This window comes from Oncorhynchus mykiss, chromosome 13 (assembly GCF_057628025.1).
Source record: "Oncorhynchus mykiss isolate SJ-2025 chromosome 13, ASM5762802v1, whole genome shotgun sequence".
NCBI lineage: Eukaryota > Metazoa > Chordata > Actinopteri > Salmoniformes > Salmonidae > Oncorhynchus > Oncorhynchus mykiss.
Window position 1 is genome coordinate 35,202,437 of NC_143034.1, and position 18,583 is coordinate 35,221,019.

Below are 18,583 nucleotides of genomic sequence, written 5' to 3' on the forward strand. Positions count from 1 at the left end.
AATTTTACATTGTATAATTGTACTTCTGACAGCCAACTTTCTAAGTTCGCCCATAACTTTATGACATCATAACATTTCCAAAAGGATTATTGAGTCATTGTTAGTTTTACACTGAAGACATGACTCTGCCGTTGTGCTGTAGAATATGGTCTCTTGTATAATAAGCGACTATCATTTGTCCCAACATCACAGGCCGCAGACTTTGATAAGGAATTCCAACAGTGTTTCTGCAGTTTGAGATTGACAAAGTTTTTTTAATGGGGTTTCTCCATGTTCACCTGCCAATGTAAATCCATTAAATGAGACAAGTTACCAGACAGGAGATCTTGCTGATGCTCTTCCCATTGATAACCTGAATGACAATTAACTTGTGGTGGTGATGACGGCCTATTCGATGACGTCGTCCATCGGAATCCCCTAAAAAGGAAGACGCTCATGATTGATCACTGGAGTCAGATGTGAAGGAGGAGGTTGATAATCAGGAGTCAGATGTGAAGGAGGAGGTTGATCATCAGGAGTCAGATGAGAAGGAGGAGGTTGATCATCAGGAGTCACATGTGAAGGAGGAGGTTGATCATCAGGAGTCAGATGAGAAGGAGGAGGTTCATCATCAGGAGTCAGATGTGAAGGAGGAGGTTGATCATCAGGAGTCATATGTGAAGGAGGAGGTTGATCATCAGTGAACCTCTAGCTTGGTCATATATTTTGATACTTTGAATGTTGATATTGTGAACCTATGTTATATATTTGTACCTCCTGTTTCATGAAGTGATGTCACTGAGTACTGCCCCTATATATACAGTTCATTCGGAAAGTATTCAGACCCTTTCACTTTTTCCACATTTTGTTACGTTACAGCCTTATTCTGACATGGATTAAATATATTTTCCCCCCTCATCAATGTACACACAATACCCCATAATGACATCCCAATACCCCATCACAATACCCCATAATGACAAAGCAAAAACAGGTGTTTATAAATGATAAATTAAAACATTTGATTTTCTTTCAAAAACAAGGACATTTCTAAGTGACCCCAAACTTTTGGACGGTAGTATACATCTACATGATGTATTGTTACACCATGTAGGAGCAGTATAGACCTAGTCTGTTCGTTATATACATCTCCATTATATATTGTTACACCTTGTAGGAGCAGTATAGACCTAGTCTGTTCATTATATACATCTACATGATGTATTGTTACACCATGTAGGAGCAGTATAGACCTAGTCTGTTCGTTATATACATCTACATGATGTATTGTTACACCATGTAGGAGCAATATAGACCTAGTCTGTTCATTATATACATCTACATGATGTATTGTTACACCATGTAGGAGCAGTATAGACCTAGTCTGTTCGTTATATACATCTACATGATGTATTGTTACACCATGTAGGAGCAATATAGACCTAGTCTGTTCATTATATACATCTACATGATGTATTGTTACACCATGTTGCAGCAGAATAGACCTACAGTAGCTGGCTACTTATTTAGATTTAGTAAGACTTAATTAAACTGCCTTAAATGTACTGTAGTAAACATTTTTTTATTTGCACTAATCAATCAACACATTCATGTCTTTGTATGTCTCAGTACAATAGTATTATTTAATTAAAACCATTTAAAATAATCTTTGTCTGAAAATAAAATATGATCCTCAACTGCGTTTCCCTCCAGTCAGCAGACGGCGGATGTGCGTCTTCCAGGCGACGCTCCCAGCGTGACGTATAATCTAGTGGACGGTTCTTCAGAAACAGCTCGTCACCTCGGTAGCCAACATAGCCGAAAGATTCAAGCTCTTTATACGCTTTCGGTCTATATTAGCTACTGTGTTTTAAACACACTTCTGTCGTATCTACTTGTTAACCTATTTAATTTAATATTACGTGATTTTGTATTAGTCAGCTAAAGTAGCTGGCTGGTTAAGTTAGCATTAGCCTAGTCGCTAATGATAGCTAGCTAGCTAACATCCCCGAACATGAGCTCCCTAAACTACCCCCCTCCTGTTAAAGAAGAGATCTGCTGGACGGAGAAAGAAGGTCTGGGGCTGAACGTTGTCGTGAAAGAGGAGAAGGAAGAAGAGGATGTTACCGTGAAACAAGAAGTAGAGGGTGAGGCTGTTACAGTGAAAGAAGAAGAGAAAGACGTTTCAGTGAAAGAAGAGGAAGACGCGTTCAGAGTGAAAGAGGAGGTAGATGTTGCAGTAAAAGAAGAGGAAGATGCAGTTTTTGGAGTGGAGGATGACGTGAAAGAAGATGAAGACGTTTTTGGAATGAAGGATGAAGAGGGGGAGATTACTGTCACATTAGAGGAGGACGAAGAAGAGCAGACTGGAGATCTGATTAACACCAGTAAGTACAGTGAGTACCATCTTATACAACAGGGACATTGATCTGATTAACACCAGTAAATACAGTGAGTACCATCTTATAAAACAGGGACATTGATCTGATTAACACCAGTAAATACAGTGAGTACTATCTTATAAAAGGGTGGGTATAATTTGAGGTACGTTCCAACAGGAATCCGTTCCAAAAAACTTCGTAAATATCAAGGTTGCCAACAAACAACGCATACAGAGTCGTATAAGGAAGTGAGCTATGTAATTACGTTTTTCCCTCACCACGTTTATTCGGAAAAATGTCTCTTCACTCTGGTAGCCTCTACCATTTCTCGTTCGTTGGTTTAGTAATTATTTCCGGTGTTCCTGCATTTGCCGGTGAACTCTGTTGCGCCTCAATTAGGGAATCGCTGTGGTTGAAATGTAACCAATGACCGAAAGCTCCAGTATTTTATTTGCTAGGTGGCTTGTACACAATTTTTTACCGATTTAACTGTATATACCTACTCGTACTACAGAAACATGCATTGTATTTTGCCAAGTTCTCTCTGTTAATCCTGTTTCCCAAATATAGCAGGTAACTTGTGTCGATGTTGTTAAGTTCATCTTGCCTAGGTAATTAAAGATTAAATAAATTAGAACATGTAAAATATATACTTTGACCTATTTCAGGTAACCCCAAGATGTTTGATTCACTACAGCTGCTTTTGAATAACTTTCCAGTCGTTTTTGCTTTACATTCCGACTTTTGAACGTCTGTTTATTGGACATATATATTAGTGTCTAATAAAAAATAGCAACTTATGTAAAGCATCCTATCTGTTTTAAGGTTATAGTGTGTGTATATATATATATATATATATATATATATATATATATATATATATATATATATATATATATATATATATATATATATATATATATATATATATATATATGTATGTGTATGTATGTGTGTGTGTAGTGTAGGTAGGTCCTCTTGATGTCCACTAGGTGTCAGCACAGCTTCAATCATGTCACACCAGGTTCACAACATGTTTTCATGTGTTACAAATTAAGTTAAATTTGTCACATGTGCCGAATACTACATGTGTAGACCTTACAGTGAAATGCTGAAATGAAGCCCTTAACCAACAATTTAGCTGTAAGAAAAATGTTTAGTAAAAAATAAGAAATGAAAGTAACACATAATTAAAGATCAGCAGTAAAATAAAAACAGGGAGCCTAAAAATGGGCTCCATGGGGTACCGGTACAGAGTCATTGTGTGGGGGCACCTGTTAGTCGAGGTAATTGAGGTGTTCCTTTCAAGTCCAGTGGTGTAAATTACTTAACACAAATGTATTTAAACTACTCCACTACATTCCGTTTATAGCTGTTTTTTTTATCTGTACTTTTACTCTTTCTGTTTCTTTACAACATTAAATTTAACTTCACCACATTTCTAAAGAAAATAATATATTTTTTACTCCATACAGTTTCCCTGGCACCCAAAAGTACTTTTTACATTTTGAATGCTAAGCCAGACAGGAAAATGGTCCAATTCACACACTTATCAAGAGAACATCCCTGGTCATCCCTACTGCCTCTGATCCAGCAGACTCACTAAACACATGCTTCGTGTGTAACTTATGTCTGAGTGTTCCCATGGCTATTTCTTAAATAGAAATACAAGAGAATTGTGCTGTCTGGTTTGCTTAATGTATGGAAGGTCAAATAATTTACACTTTTACCACTGATACTTAAGTATCTTTTAGCAATGACATTTACTTTGCATTTTACTGGTTGACTTTCACTTTTACTTGAGACATTTTCTATTAACATATCTTTACTTTTACTAAAGTATGACAATTGGGTACTTTTTCAACCACTGTTCAAGACGTTTAGCACCCAATACCCAACATTCACTTGGTGGCTTGAAGTAGGAGTGCTGAACTAGGATCTGTTTAGCATTTGTGAGTAGAATGAATAACATTACTTTGACGGGGGGGGGGGGGGGGGGACTGATTCCAGTTCAGCATTCTTAGCCTGAGACATTTCATAAATGCGTACAGAGGAGCACTTTTCTACAATCAGCTTTGCCTAGATCATTCTAAATCAGTTGTCCCTGGAATAAGATTATATGGACAGGGGTGGGTTTGATCGTAGATCAGCACTCCTACTCAAAACCAGTTGCTGTACCCTAACATTTTATTATCCAATTTCCCTTGCTGTCTATGTCCTTCCGGAACCCCACCTCAACATGGTTCTGTCAAGGTAACAAAAGCAAGTTGGCATGCTCTTGAAAGGAATTTAACTCACAACCTCTCCTTTGGGAATTCACCACCATAACTACTACTACACCTATTTTTAAACTATCGTAACATGTGGCTTTCTTCAGGGGGACCAAGACTAGGAACACCTTTGAATGGTCTACAAAGAATGGCCCCAGGTAAAAGTTGACTTTTGCAGAGTATGGTTGTATTGTTACTCCACAGCAGAGTATGTTATCACATCTCTATTGAAATGAAATTTCTTGCTATTTGATGGGAACGAGCCCCTTTTCCCCAACATACCTCTTGTTTGCTCTTTCAGGCCCACAAAGGCAACAAGAAAGAAGTTGCTACATTAACTGTTTCTCTGGGATTTGAACTCTCAAACTCTGGTTTGGGGAGCAGTCACCATAACCACTACTCTACCAGACAGACAGAGACTAAATGTTGAGCGGTACTTGAAAATGCACACATCAAAGACAACATTTCAGAGGTCGGAGAATGGTGTGGGGGCTTGTACTTCTTGGATCCACCAACCGTTCCTCAATCTTCTTCTGATGACTACAAGCATAGATTATGAATCTGCAAAACCTACACTATAGGATGGATATGTTTAGGAACGGGGGACGAAATTCGAAAAGGGCGTGTTTCCAATTACCAGCAAATAGACCCTAGAAATGTTATTCCATCATCTTAATATTGGAACTTTGTCCCTTCATTTGCCTACTACTGCCTATAAGCTATCATAACATGTGGGTTTTTTCTTGGGGACAAGGTATCGGAAACGCTTTTGAATGGTCTGCAAAGCATGCCCCCAGGTCAAAGTTGGCATTTTGCAGACAAGGATAATATTGTTACTCCACAACATAGTATGTTATCACAACTCTATTAAAAGGACATTCTATACAAGGTGTCACTTCAGTCCTTCTATTATATGGGAACTAGCCCCTACCCCCCTACACACCTCAAGTTAGCTCTTTCATGCCAACAAAAGGCAACGTCAAAAATGGCTCTCTAAAAAATGCTCTCCTCAGATTTGAACTCTCAAAACCACTACTCCACCAGAGAGACGCTCTTTTTTTCTTTTTCAAATGCAGAGACTCCTTTTTCCCATGCTATTACCTATTCTAATTACGTTAATATTTTCCCTCAATCTACACACAATACCCTATGATGATAAAGTGAATATCGGGTTTATACATTTGAGCAAATTATTTACAAATAAAAAGCAGAAATACCTTATTTACATAATGATTCTTCCCCTTTGCAATGAGTCTCAAATTGAGCTCCAGTGCTTTCTACAACTTGATTGGAGTACAGCTATGGTAAATTCAATTGATTTGACATGATTTGGAAAGGCAGGCCTGTCTATAAAAGGTCCCACAGTTGACCGTGCATGCCAGAGCAAAAACCAAGCCAAATCAAGTACATTTTATTTGTCACATGCGCCGAATACAACAGCTGTGGACCTTACCGTGAAGGTCTTACTTGCAAGCCCTTAACCAATAATGCAGGTTAAGAAATATCGTTAAGATTTTCGTTAAAATTCTCCTAAGTTAACTAAAGTCAAAAAATTAAATTAAATCCATAAGTAACACAAGACAATTACATAACAATAACGAGGCTATATACATGGTGTACCGGTACCGAGTCAATGTGCGGGGGTTCAGGTTAGTTGAGGTCATTTGTAAAGTGACTTTGCATTTATAATTAACAGTGAGTAGCAGCAGTGTAAAAACACTGGGGGGGTGGGGGCTCTTTGACAATTTTTTGGCCCTTCCTGTGACAACGCTTAGTATATAGGTCCTTGATGTCAGGAAGCTTTGCCCCAGTAATGTACTGGGCCATACGCACTACCCTCTGTAGCGCCTTATGGCCAGATGCCCAGCAGTTGCCGTACCATACAACCTCTCAGGATGCTCTCGATGGTGCAGCTGTAGAACTTTTTGAGGATCTGGGGATGGTCAGTCTCCTGAGGGGGGAAAGTTTTTGTCGTGCCCTCTTCACAACTGTGTTGGTGTGTTTCAACCATGATAGTTTGTTGGTGATGTGGACACCAAGGAACTTGGAACTCTCGACTCGCTCCACTTCAGCTCTGTCGATGTTAATGGGGGCTAACCACAACTTTCCACAACTTTCCTGTCAAAGACATTCATGAACTATGACAACTATAACTTGGCGATCTGACAGTGTGGGGTAGAGAAATTCCAACTAACGGGGGAAAAATTAACCAGGTTCTTTATGTGCATATGCAGAACAGTTTACAAATACACTAATAATACATCCAGTCTCTGGTTATTGGTGATACTTTCCATTCTGCCCTATTGTGACCTTTGACCCCTTGCAAAGGGCCTTAAATTTCCACATTCTGGATGACATCCTGCTGAACTTTCATTGTTTGATCTAGCGTGTGAATTTTTTTCCCCCCTCTCACTTGTCCCATGTGGGCAGACCTACGGTGCAGTTAGATGGAAAGGTGCTACTTGATGTAGACATGTGTGATTTGGGATGAGGGGATATGTCAATCAATGACAATTGAAATTGCTAATTTATTCTGCACATTGCTATATTTGTTCATGTAGACATTGAATATGCTTCATATGTGGGTGATGCATTTCATTTGTAGTCTTTCATAATTTGTCCTTTTGAAATATATTTAACATCATTTGGTGGGATGTCTGTAAGAAATCACTTATGATGATCAATATTTCAATTTAGTGTAATGACATCAAACACTCACTTCTCCTGAAGGGCGTACATAATATGATTCACTATTCGCCATAAATGTAAAAGCATTAGATTGGCGTATGCATGGCCCAGAAGGAGTTTCCACTGTATTTCCTGTTCATGCAGAGAATTGAAAGGGGGCACTTTGGGAGAACTGAGATGTTTGATACAAATTACTGAGCAACTCCTTCCTCCCTCCTTGAAGTAATCATTGCTTAGACAGGAATGGGCAGGGCTCCACTACATGGCTTTAACCTGTCTAGTCATTTCTAATCAGTGATTACTTCTAGGGAGGACAAAAGGAGGGATATATGTAAAGATTGAGTGAGCCACTACTGTCAGCTGCACAACCCAATCCTGTTATTTGCATATAATATACTTTTGACCTCTCACCTGTATATTGTCTGTAACCATTCCACATATATCTTGTACAGTGGAAACACTTGAGCCTCTGCCTCGTCCACATCAGCAATAACTCATTACTCCTACTCCATACATTAGCATGAAGTTTGATACCCATATGACCCCACTCAACCCCAGGGGCCAAGTGTTAACATTCAATCTAGCCTGGGGCCTTACGTATCAAGTGTCTCAGAGTAGGAGTGATCAGTTTAGCAGTTTACAACAAAAATAAGATTATAGACACATCCTAGATCAGCAATTACTCTGAGATGATTTGTGGATGAAGTCCCAGGTCCCCCTCTGTCCATGTTATGTTGTTCATTTGGATCTTAACATGGCTATTGGGGGCCCTGCAATTAGACTCATTTTGCCATGGAGCAGAGAAAAGGTGCAGTATTACAGTGAATTTGCCTCAATTCTACACATTTTGCCAAGATTTATGCAATGTCTGAGTGAGAGTGACTAACACAATCATTGGGGGCCTCCTGGAGGTCAGGGCCCTTGGGCACTTGCCCCTGCGTGCCCAGTCGGTATCGGGCCATTATTACAAGAAGTTTAGATAACTGGCTAGACTAACTTACCAATCTACATTTTTGTAGCTGACATGGCTAATTGTGACTCAGTGACTGGCAATATTTGTTCTGATATTCACTGCATACATTTTTAGGATTGTGTGTTTTGTATTGTTAGGTATTACTGCATTGTTGGAGCTAGAAACCAACATTTTGCTGCCTGTACAATAACATATGTGTATGTGACAAACTTTTATTTGATAACCAACTGCTGATTCACAACCAAATCTCTAAATGTCACCTTGTGTATTTTACTATTGTAACACAACAGTAAGTGACCGCTGATAAAATAATTATAATGATAATAATGGTCGGTGGCCCCCTGGCTACTGCTTATGTGGATTATGCCTGCAGCCCACTGTGGTTATGCGTCATAGCGCAATTCCTTCCTCACTGGAAGTAATCATTGCTTAGACATGATTGGGCAAGTCATGTAGTTAGAAATGATCATTGCTTACAGGGGGGATATGGTTTTAAAAAAATACTATTGTAATTCACTTTCAGTCCATGTTCTTTACATTCAATGTCAAATTCTGTATACTGATTATTTCCATTCAAAAATAAGTAACTGATGTAGAATGTAACAGGTATCAATTTAATTCTGAATGGACTCCAATCTAGCTTGATTTTAGAATAAGGTTGTGTTAGAGGAATTTAATTTCTGTATGTTTTAATACCCAATTAAAATTAAACACTCTGTCAATTCATAAGAATTTGTAAGACTCTTATTTGTATAAAATGGACAGAGACCCGTCTATAAAATCAACCAGCATCATTTATTCTCGAAAGTACTGCCCATGATACATTTTACCACAGGTTATAAACTGAAAATGACGTCAGCGTTTTCTAACTGTTCCGTCTCTTCTTGTCACTGGTACAAAGGCTGTATAGTTCTCAAGCCTTCTCACATCGTCTAGAGCCAAGGTCAGCCTGTGTAGATAAGCATTCTAGCCAGTCTGGCGATATAGTTAATTAATTTCTCCCAAGGAACAGACAGTCATTGTTCTAATTCTTGATTATATTTACACACATTATATTCAGTACTAGGATTAAATAGAAAATTCATACATATACAGTAACATAATAGTATTCTGATCAGTCCTGATTGAAATGTATAAATAATTAGTCATTATTGATAAAAATTCCCTTAACAGGTTGTTAGGTAATAGCATGGGAAAAAGAAAAAAGAGTCTCTGCATTTTAAAAATAAAAAAGAGTGTCTCTCCGGTAGAGTAGTGGTTATGGTGTTTGCTCCCCAAACCAGAGAGAGCCATTATTGATGTTGCCTTTTGTTTGCATGAAAGAGCTAACTTGAGGTGTGTAGGGGGGTAAGGGCTAGTTCCCATCAAATAGAAGGGCTGAATTGACACCTTGTATAGAATGTCCTTTTAATAGAGTTGTGATAACATACTATGTTGTGAAGTAACAATATTATCCTTGTCTGCAAAAAACCAACTTTGACCTGGGGGCATGCTTTGTAGACCATTCAAAAGCGTTCCGATACCTTGTCCCCAAGAAAAAACCCACATGTTATGATAGCTTATAGACAGTAGTGTTAAAGTAATGTTCTTCATTCTACTCACAAATGCTAAACAGATCCTAGTTCAGCACTCCTATTTCAAGCCACCAAGTGAATGTTGGGTATTGGGTGCTAAACGTCCTGAACAGTGGTTGAAAAAGTACCCAATTGTCATACTTGAGTAAAAGTAAAGATTTGTTAATAGAAAATGTCTCAAGTAAAAGTGAAAGTCACCCAGTAAAATACGAAGTAAACGTCATTGCTAAAAGATACTTAAGTATCAGTGGTAAAAGTATAAATGATTTGACCTTCCGTATATTAAGCAAACCAGACAGCACAATTCTCTTGTATTTCTATTTAAGAAATAGCCATGGGAACACTCAGACATAAGTTACAAGCGAAGTATGTGTTTAGTGAGTACGCTAGATCAGAGGCAGTAGGGATGACCAGGGGCACAAACTCTGCAGTTGTTGAACTAGTGTGTGATTTTTAAAAGGGCATTCTACACTTGAATATGTTTTTGTACTGTATGAATTGTTCATGACGTCCTCCAGGGATGTTTCACATTTTCCTGTTGAAAAGTGATATATAAATACAGTAAAGTATAAACACACTAAAGGGAAACAAATAAATGTTTTGAGGAAAATCGTTTTTTTTTTTAGACAACTGCAAACTAGAAGGAGTGAGTGATGTCATAGTAAGACATTCAAGGAGTTTGCTTGATGGGAAGTCGTTATGTCATCCAATAGGCGACTGATCTTCATGTGAATATTCATTATTCTTTTTAAAGTCCTTCCTGATCTGTCAAGTTGGTTGTTGATCATTGCTAGGAAGCCATGTTCAAGTCTTGCCATAGACCTTCAAGGCAATTTAAGTTCAACATTCAATGTCATCTTGGTAAGCTCCTCCAGTGTAGATTTGGCCTTTGTTGGTGTTCACATACTGGAGAGGGAGCGCAAAACAACGACGCTGGACAGAGTGGAATCAAGTGTAGCAAAAAGGCAGTTTATTTAAAGTCAGAGATATCTTGTCCTGCAGTTAAGCGTGCACGGACCTAAGCATATGGCTCTGTCAGGAGTCAGCTAATTAGGCTGCCTAAACAGAATTTGCAGCAGAATGTATACACAGAATAATGTAGGTGGAGTCTCGTCGTGTTGGTCTTCTGACTGGTCCTGAAGAGTTGGAGGCGGGCCTGCTCTAGCCAGAGCAGGAGCCCCATTGGTGCAAAGCAGAGTCCTCTGCTCTTGGCACCCGACCAGTAGAGGGGGGTGGAGTGTGAGTGTGCGTGCTCATGAAATGTCTGTGTGTCAAGGAAGCGTGAGATAAGGGGAACTGGCAGTGTCTGCTTTAGGCTCAGGTGTTTCCTGTTTTTTCAGGAGTGCATGCAAGGGTCAATGTCAGTGAAATAGTTTGGCACTCTAAGCTCGTTACTGTTGCAGGATGTTCTTTGGAGTTTACCGGGGAGTATATTTGAGTGATGGCAGCCATGTGTCCTTCGGATAATCATGTTATTGCATGTAGGCTCTAAACTTGACTGAGGACACTGGGCCCAGAGTTATCTGAGGACATCCGGTTTAACCAGAGCGTTGGCCAGCTAGTAATGCTTGATATTTGATTATTGATATAACACCTTGTGGTTTAGGTTATTGTCCTGTTAGGACAGTTTTTTTGTAGTCAGATCTCTGAAATGCACTCTACCTACGTAACATTTAGTGTCTCCTTTTGTTACGCTGGGAAAACCTTTTTCATGGGCACATAAATCCTAAATCATTTCAGAGTTTGCTAAATCCAATGGTTCTAACCGAGAGTCACCTTAACTTTATTGACAACACCCCAATGGATACTGTCATTAATGTGGTTATTCAATAATTACACATCATTTTTAATACTGTAGCTGTTTAGTTAGTCACATGTTCAACTATCATCAGCTGATCCAGGAAATCATTTTCTGAATGCCAGTCAAATGACAAACATCACAACATGCAGCAACAATCAAAGTGCTTCTTCATTCATTACTCTGGTCAAGACAGTTATGCCGTGCTCCACATTGGATCCAACATCCCTAACAAATCTATGTTTATAATGTGTCTGCTATTGTCTGCTTGATTTATAGTAGGGTCTCGTTAGTCTGTTTGGAGACAGAGATACTTTTCTCATAATGTGTAGAGAACCTTTCCTTGATGGACAGGCTATTGTACAACACACAGAGCTATTTTCTTTTATTCAGGAAATTTAGAATGACAACACATTACAGAGTAGCCTAGTGGGATTATTCCCAAAATTATCTGGTTATGAAATTTCATGACAAAGACATTTTAGTTTCCATGTTTCACCTGAACAATGAAATGATTTATAGTCCTAGGTCTATGTTGTTGTTAGGTGAAGTTATGGGTCCTACAGTGGGTGTATGTTGTTGTTAGGTGAAGTTATGGGGTCCTACAGTAGGTCTATGTTGTTGTTAGGTGAAGTTATGGGTCCTACAGTGGGTGTATGTTGTTGTTAGGTGAAGTTATGGGTCCTACAGTAGGTCTATGTTGTTGTTGGTTGAAGTTATGGGCCAATTTGTTAAACACTTAGTGTGCAAATCCTCATTGTCAGGCTGATGGAAAAGCTAGCCAAAGAGAATCTTACTGGTTTAAGTATTTTTTAAGTATAAAGCAGTTGATTTGTGACAATAACATAAACATATTAAGTAGGTGTTTCAAGCGAGCCTTACAATTATAATCCAAAAGTAGTGTGAAATGCACTCATAAGCAACTTGTAAATGGAGGCTATTTTTGCTGTCAGCCTATGAGACCTCTCTGAGTTTTCCCCCACGGTGGTGAATTAGTGAATAGACACAGAACTTTATGTGAGTTTTCTTGAGTAGCACTCTAATATTCAGAATACATTGTGAAAATCTAAAATATTCGCTCAACATTTTAGCTCCAGGCAGATATACTACATACAAAGCTAGCAGTTTCCTCATTAACAGGGAGGAGTTTCTGCAACCAAATTGTGTGCGCATTGCCCTGGTGCCGCAATTTTAGCAAACACAGAAAGGGGCCTATATTGGAGACCAAAGGTCGTCTGGCACACTGTTTAGGATTTCAACAACTTGAATAACTTATTTCTAGCCTACAATCATCGATGTTACTACTAATGTGAAAACAAGACTACATCTGACTATTGTTGCTATCTTGACTTTCAAATTTAACAGACGTCAATTGTTGTACAACTTCATGGGTAAGCTCTGGGCAACACCTTTTACCTCAAGTAAACAGTGGATTTCTGCTGTTGTGGACCTTTAAGCATCTGTCTGACTTTGTCGTTCACACAGGAGAGAGACGGGACAATCGTGGATCCTCTGGGGAGCCTCAACAACATCATGATGCTGACAAGGCAAAGACCAGTCTCTCCAGATCAGAACTCCTCAAGAAACACCAACATAAAACCACAGGGAAGAGAACTCACTGCTGCTCTGACTGTGGGAAAAGATTCAACTCTTCATCAAACCTTAAAATACATCAAAGAATTCACACAGGAGAGAAACCTTACAGCTGTGATCAATGTGGGAAAAGTTTTACTCTGCTACACACCCTAAAATCACACCAGAGATCACACACAGGAGAGAAACCCTATAGCTGTGATCAATGTGGGAAGAGTTTTACAACATCTAGCAATCTAACTATACACCAGAGAACACACACAGGAGAGAAACCCTATAGCTGTGATCAATGTGGGAAGAGTTTTACTTCATCTAGCTATCTAACTATACACCAGAGAACACACACAGGAGAGAAACCTTACGCCTGTGATCAATGTGGGAAGAGATTTATTCTGCTACAAACCCTGAAGTCACACCAGAGAATACATTCTGGAGAGAAACCTTTTGGCTGTTATCAATGTGGGATAAGTTTTTCTCAGCTAAGCAGCCTGATAGTACACCAGCGTGGACACACAGGAGAGAAACCTTTTAGCTGTGACCAATGTGGGAAGGGTTTTACTACATCTAGCCGTCTAACTATACACCAGAGAACACACACTGGAGAGAAACCTTATTGCTGTGATCAATGTGGGAAGAGTTTTACTCAGCTAAGCAACCTGATAGTACACCAGCGGGGACACACAGGAGAGAAACCTTATAGCTGTGATCACTGTGGGAAGGGTTTTACTACATCTAGCTGTCTAACTATACACCAGAGAATACACACAGGAGAGAAACCTTATGGCTGTGATCACTGTGGGATGACTTTTATTGGGCTTCAAACCCTGAAATCACACCAGAGAACACACACTGGAGAGAAACCTTTTAGCTGTAATCAATGTGGGAAGAGTTTTACCACAGCTAGCTGTCTAACTAAACACCAGCGAACACATACTGGAGAGAAACCTTTTGGCTGTGATCAATGTGGGAAGAGTTTTCCTCACCCAAGCAGCCTGATAGTACACCAGAGAACACACACAGGAGAGAAACCTTATAGCTGTGATCAATGTGGGAAGAGTTTTTCCACATCTTGCTATCTAACTATTCACCAGAGAACACACACAGGAGAGAAATCTTATGGCTGTGATCAATGTGGGAAGAGATACTCTGATAAAAGGTCTCTGATTAAACATCAGAAAATACATACATGAAGAAGTTGTTTCATGATATCAATGTCACAATGTAGAATGTTTTAACATTGTCGTAGCAATATTTGAATGAATGTCAGAATGTAGAATGAACCCTGAACGTTTGTCCCCTGTTCAGTTGATATTAGCCTCAGCGGAAAAATCCAGGCTCTGAATTGAAAGAGTACTATTTATGTGATTTAACAAAAAGTGACAATTGTGTTACACTTACCACGTTGGTGGCCCACTTGAATCAAAACGCAACACTTCAACATGTTTCGGTTTTCAATATATCCCAAACTTTTTGCATATTGGTTATTGATTTCGACATGTTAAAACTGTGTTTTGACATTGCGCTATTCCAATTTAGCAAAATGTCATTGGAAATACGTTGAAAATAGGACTATGTTTGGTTGTAGTTGAAAGTGAAAGTTGAAAAGATGTCTTTTCGGGTTGTTTTTTCAATGACTGGAAAACAACTTAATTTCAACATACTTGCAGCATAAACACATGGACGCAGTATAATACATTGGTCTATAATCAATTTTCTTAAAAATCCTACATCACTCCAGTATTTCTTTACAACATTCAAATGCTACTTGTCTTTATTCCACTTACTGAAGAAGCATGTCTCAAATAATCCCATATTTCAAACATTCAGCCTGACAAAAGATACATGTTTTATTATTCCAAGCCTCACCATTAAGTAAATTATTGTCAACACATATTAACAAAGGGGTGTATATTTGGTTTTGATATTTCATATTTACAATTCATGTAACATTCAGTAATAATTATTTATGCAACCAACTGACAATTTTTGGGTACAATTATTTTGACATTGTTATCCTGCTTTTAGACTATCAAGGTTCATTCTCAGATGTGCCAACCCAAATGTACTACAGCATGACTGGGCCCTGATCCAACAACAAGCCTATTGAGTGAACCCTGAAAAGAGAGAAGCTTCGCAATGAGGTGGAAAGTTACTACGGATATCGCAGGAGTTTCCTCTTGATACCAGACATGTCTTTGGTAAGGACAACTTGGTTGTCCAAGGGGACGAGAGTTCTAGAAGCTAGTGAGTTTTAGGAAGACAAGTGTTATAGAAGCTCATGAATTTTAGGATTCTAAAATAGGATTCTAGGAAAAGGAGAAAAATATATATTATTGTATATTAATATTTAGAAATACGTTTTTTTTCTTGTTTTTAGTTGGTTTTGAGCAAACTTGTCCAACAAAAATATAGGATATATTTGTTGTCTTAAAGGGGAAGATGTTACAGGCTTTGGTTTTTCCATTTATATTTTCAGGTTGGACCTTAGCTCGTAGAAAAGGGGGATACCTAGTCAGTTGAACAACTGAATATATTCAACTGAAATGTGTCTTCGGTGCACTGATTGGTGTCACCTCGTTAGTCAGTATGTGTTACACCTGTGCTGGCTTGTCCATCTCGTTAGTGGGAAGGTGTTTCACCTGAGCTGGTCCAGGTTCTATTTAAGAGTGTCTGGCCCAGTGCTCCAGTTGTCTTGATAGATGTGGAGAGTCAACACCTTTAGTTGCTCCGCCTTTTTGTTTTGCTTCCTGTCTAAGTTTGGTGTGGGTTTTTCTTTTGTTTGTCTCTTCTTGGCCAGATTTAGTGGGTCTCAGGGTGGTTGTCTTTTAGGTCCCAGTTGTTGTTACTAGTCAACTTTCAGTGGACACCCCCATAGTGTCTTTCAGAACCCCTCCTAAAAAAAACAAGCTCGTATTTTGGGTTGGATATTGCATCCTATTAATATTTTAATCAATGGAATTTCCTTAGGGTGCCCATTAGTCTTTCAGTTATTAGTCTTCTTTTTGTTGTGTACTAAATATTTGTTTATTTTCGTTTTTTCCTGTGAAGCCATTTGTTACGGATACAGGTATCCTGTGTCTGTGTGTGTGTGTATCCTGTGTTCTTTTCTCTCCTTCTCCCCTCACAGGTGAGAATCATCACTCCCCAGTCAGTCACCAATCCAATGATCAATCAGAAGACACACCTCCTCCTGTTTCCTACCCAATCACAGTTCATTTCCCTTGGTTTAAAAACCCCATCAGTTGTTTGCTCTAGAGCTCAATCTCTCTGTAAATGCCATGTTTGTAGATCTGTGTTTCACTCTCTCTTTGTGTATTAACCTCTCTTTTGTTTGAGCACCTCCATAGCACTTTGTCATCCCCTGTGAGTATTGTTTTTGGTTATGGAGTTTGTTTGATTGCTGGTGGGAAAAGGGGAAACCAAGACAAGTCACCCATGGGCATACACTAACCCGTAGATAGACTTTGTTAAATATACTAGTTAGAACTGGGTGGACCACCCACTGTATTTTTGGTTAGTTAGTTAGCTGTTAAAGTAGGCTGGTCTAGCTTAGGGGTGTTTTTGAATACTTATTGTTTCTTTCTTTGGGTCCAGCTCAGCCCCTTTTCCTGCTCCCCCCATTACCGTGTGTTTATTAATAAACCCTGAGTTTGACGGTAGATTTCAGTTGTCGTAGTTATTTTGTTCTCACTTTTACTTTGTCACTATTATAATTTGTATGAGTTATGTTACGGGTCTCATTACCATCCCCCTAGACTGTCGGGCCAAAAGGGATTCGTAACACCATTGTTGCATCCATGTCTGAAATGTGCTGTATAAATAAAGCTTGATTTGATTTCAACAACAAAATGTTATTTTTATAACCAGGTAGGCCAGTTTGAGCTAAAGTTCTAATTTACAACTGTGACCTGGCCAAGAAAAAGCAAAGCGGTGCGACAAAAACAACACAGTTACGTGGGATAAACAAAAGTACACAACAGAAAAATCTATATACAGTGTGTGCAAATGGAGTAAGGAGGTAAGGCCATAGTGGCGAAATAATTACAATTTAGCAATTAAACACGGGAGTGATAGATGTGCAAGTAGAGATACTGGGATTCCAAGGAGCAAAAATAAATAACAATACGGGGATGAGGTAGTTGGGTGTGGCCTTTTCCAGATGTGCTGTGTACAGGCGCAATGATCGTTAAGCTGCTCTGACAGCTGATGCTTAAAGTTAGTGAGGGAGATATATATGAACCCAATGACCGACCAATCCAAAGAGTCTTGGTCCCTCTTTAGTATAAAAAACAGAAACAAACAAATCGATCAATCCCACTGTTGAAGGAGTGGTAAACACCACCCTCGGCTCGAGTTGATCTCCCACAGCTCTGCTTATGTCATGTTCTGTGGCCTTGCCGTTCCATTTCTTGACTGTCCCTGCAACACATTTAGTCACATTATATAAAACACTCAAAGTAATGGATATGTAGCATCTATGGCGTCAGTTACATCTGGCACCTAAATGTGACTTCTGTTATCTGATCTCTCCAAGTTGCAATAGGTTCAGATCTACCAGGATGGGCCTTTGACGCAGTCAGGCCACTGAATATGCATCAGCAATGTAAAAAGATGGGGTGAAAAGTACATTCTACACAAATTACCAAAGGACAAATGTTTGTGTCTGAGGGGAAATTAACTTTCATACAGCCAAAAGGGGTGAGAAATTACACCAATATCAGTGGATAACTTGCACTAATGTAAATAAACATAGATGATGGAACATATTCCCTTTTGCTTTCGTGATGAACCACTAAGGGGACATAAATATTTACCATCTAAACCATCTGTGACCTCTCACCTCTCTGGCTGTTAGTGTTCTTCCTAATCAGTCCCTCAACAGCTCTCTGACTGAGCTCCTCCCTCACTGGGTCTTCAGAGGAGAGGAGAGGAAGGCTGAGGAGGGATGGATCAGTCAGTCAAAGTGTAGAGCTGCTGTGACAAAATCACTATTTTAGTAGTTCATTAAAGTAAATAAGGCTTTGACTGCTGAATACCAACGATCAATCACTTAGATCATGTATTTTCAGGTAGAGATACATCCTTGGGACGTCCCTAGCCCATTTAAGTTGACATTTAAAATGGTGAAAGTAGGGGTTAAGGTAGGGATGTCCCAAGGATTCCAGATAGCATTGACCATTGTGCATTCTTCTGTCTCTTTTAAATGAAATCAAATGTATTTATATAGTCCTTCGTACATAATTTTACAAATTATTATCTCCAGAAATAAGTCTCTCACTGTTGCCGCCTGTTACAGACCCCCCTCAGCTCCCAGCTGTGCCCTGGAC

At 39.1% G+C, this 18,583-nt stretch overlaps 1 protein-coding gene across 2 annotated transcripts; it reads left to right on the forward strand.

Moving 5' to 3' along the window:
* The first annotated feature begins 1,548 nt into the window (after positions 1-1,548).
* LOC110487353 (uncharacterized) lies at positions 1,549-17,105 on the forward strand. Of its 2 annotated transcripts, none has more exons than XM_090196064.1 (2): positions 1,549-2,375; positions 13,149-17,105. In XM_090196064.1, exons 1-2 carry the CDS (start codon positions 1,994-1,996, stop codon positions 14,444-14,446), a joined length of 1,680 nt encoding a protein of 559 aa, XP_090052190.1. In that variant the 5' UTR covers positions 1,549-1,993; the 3' UTR covers positions 14,447-17,105. The 2 variants fall into 2 exon arrangements, with proteins under 2 accessions (XP_090052190.1, XP_090052191.1); XM_090196065.1 differs by having other exon boundaries at positions 1,549-2,366.
* The last annotated feature ends 1,478 nt before the right edge of the window (positions 17,106-18,583 follow it).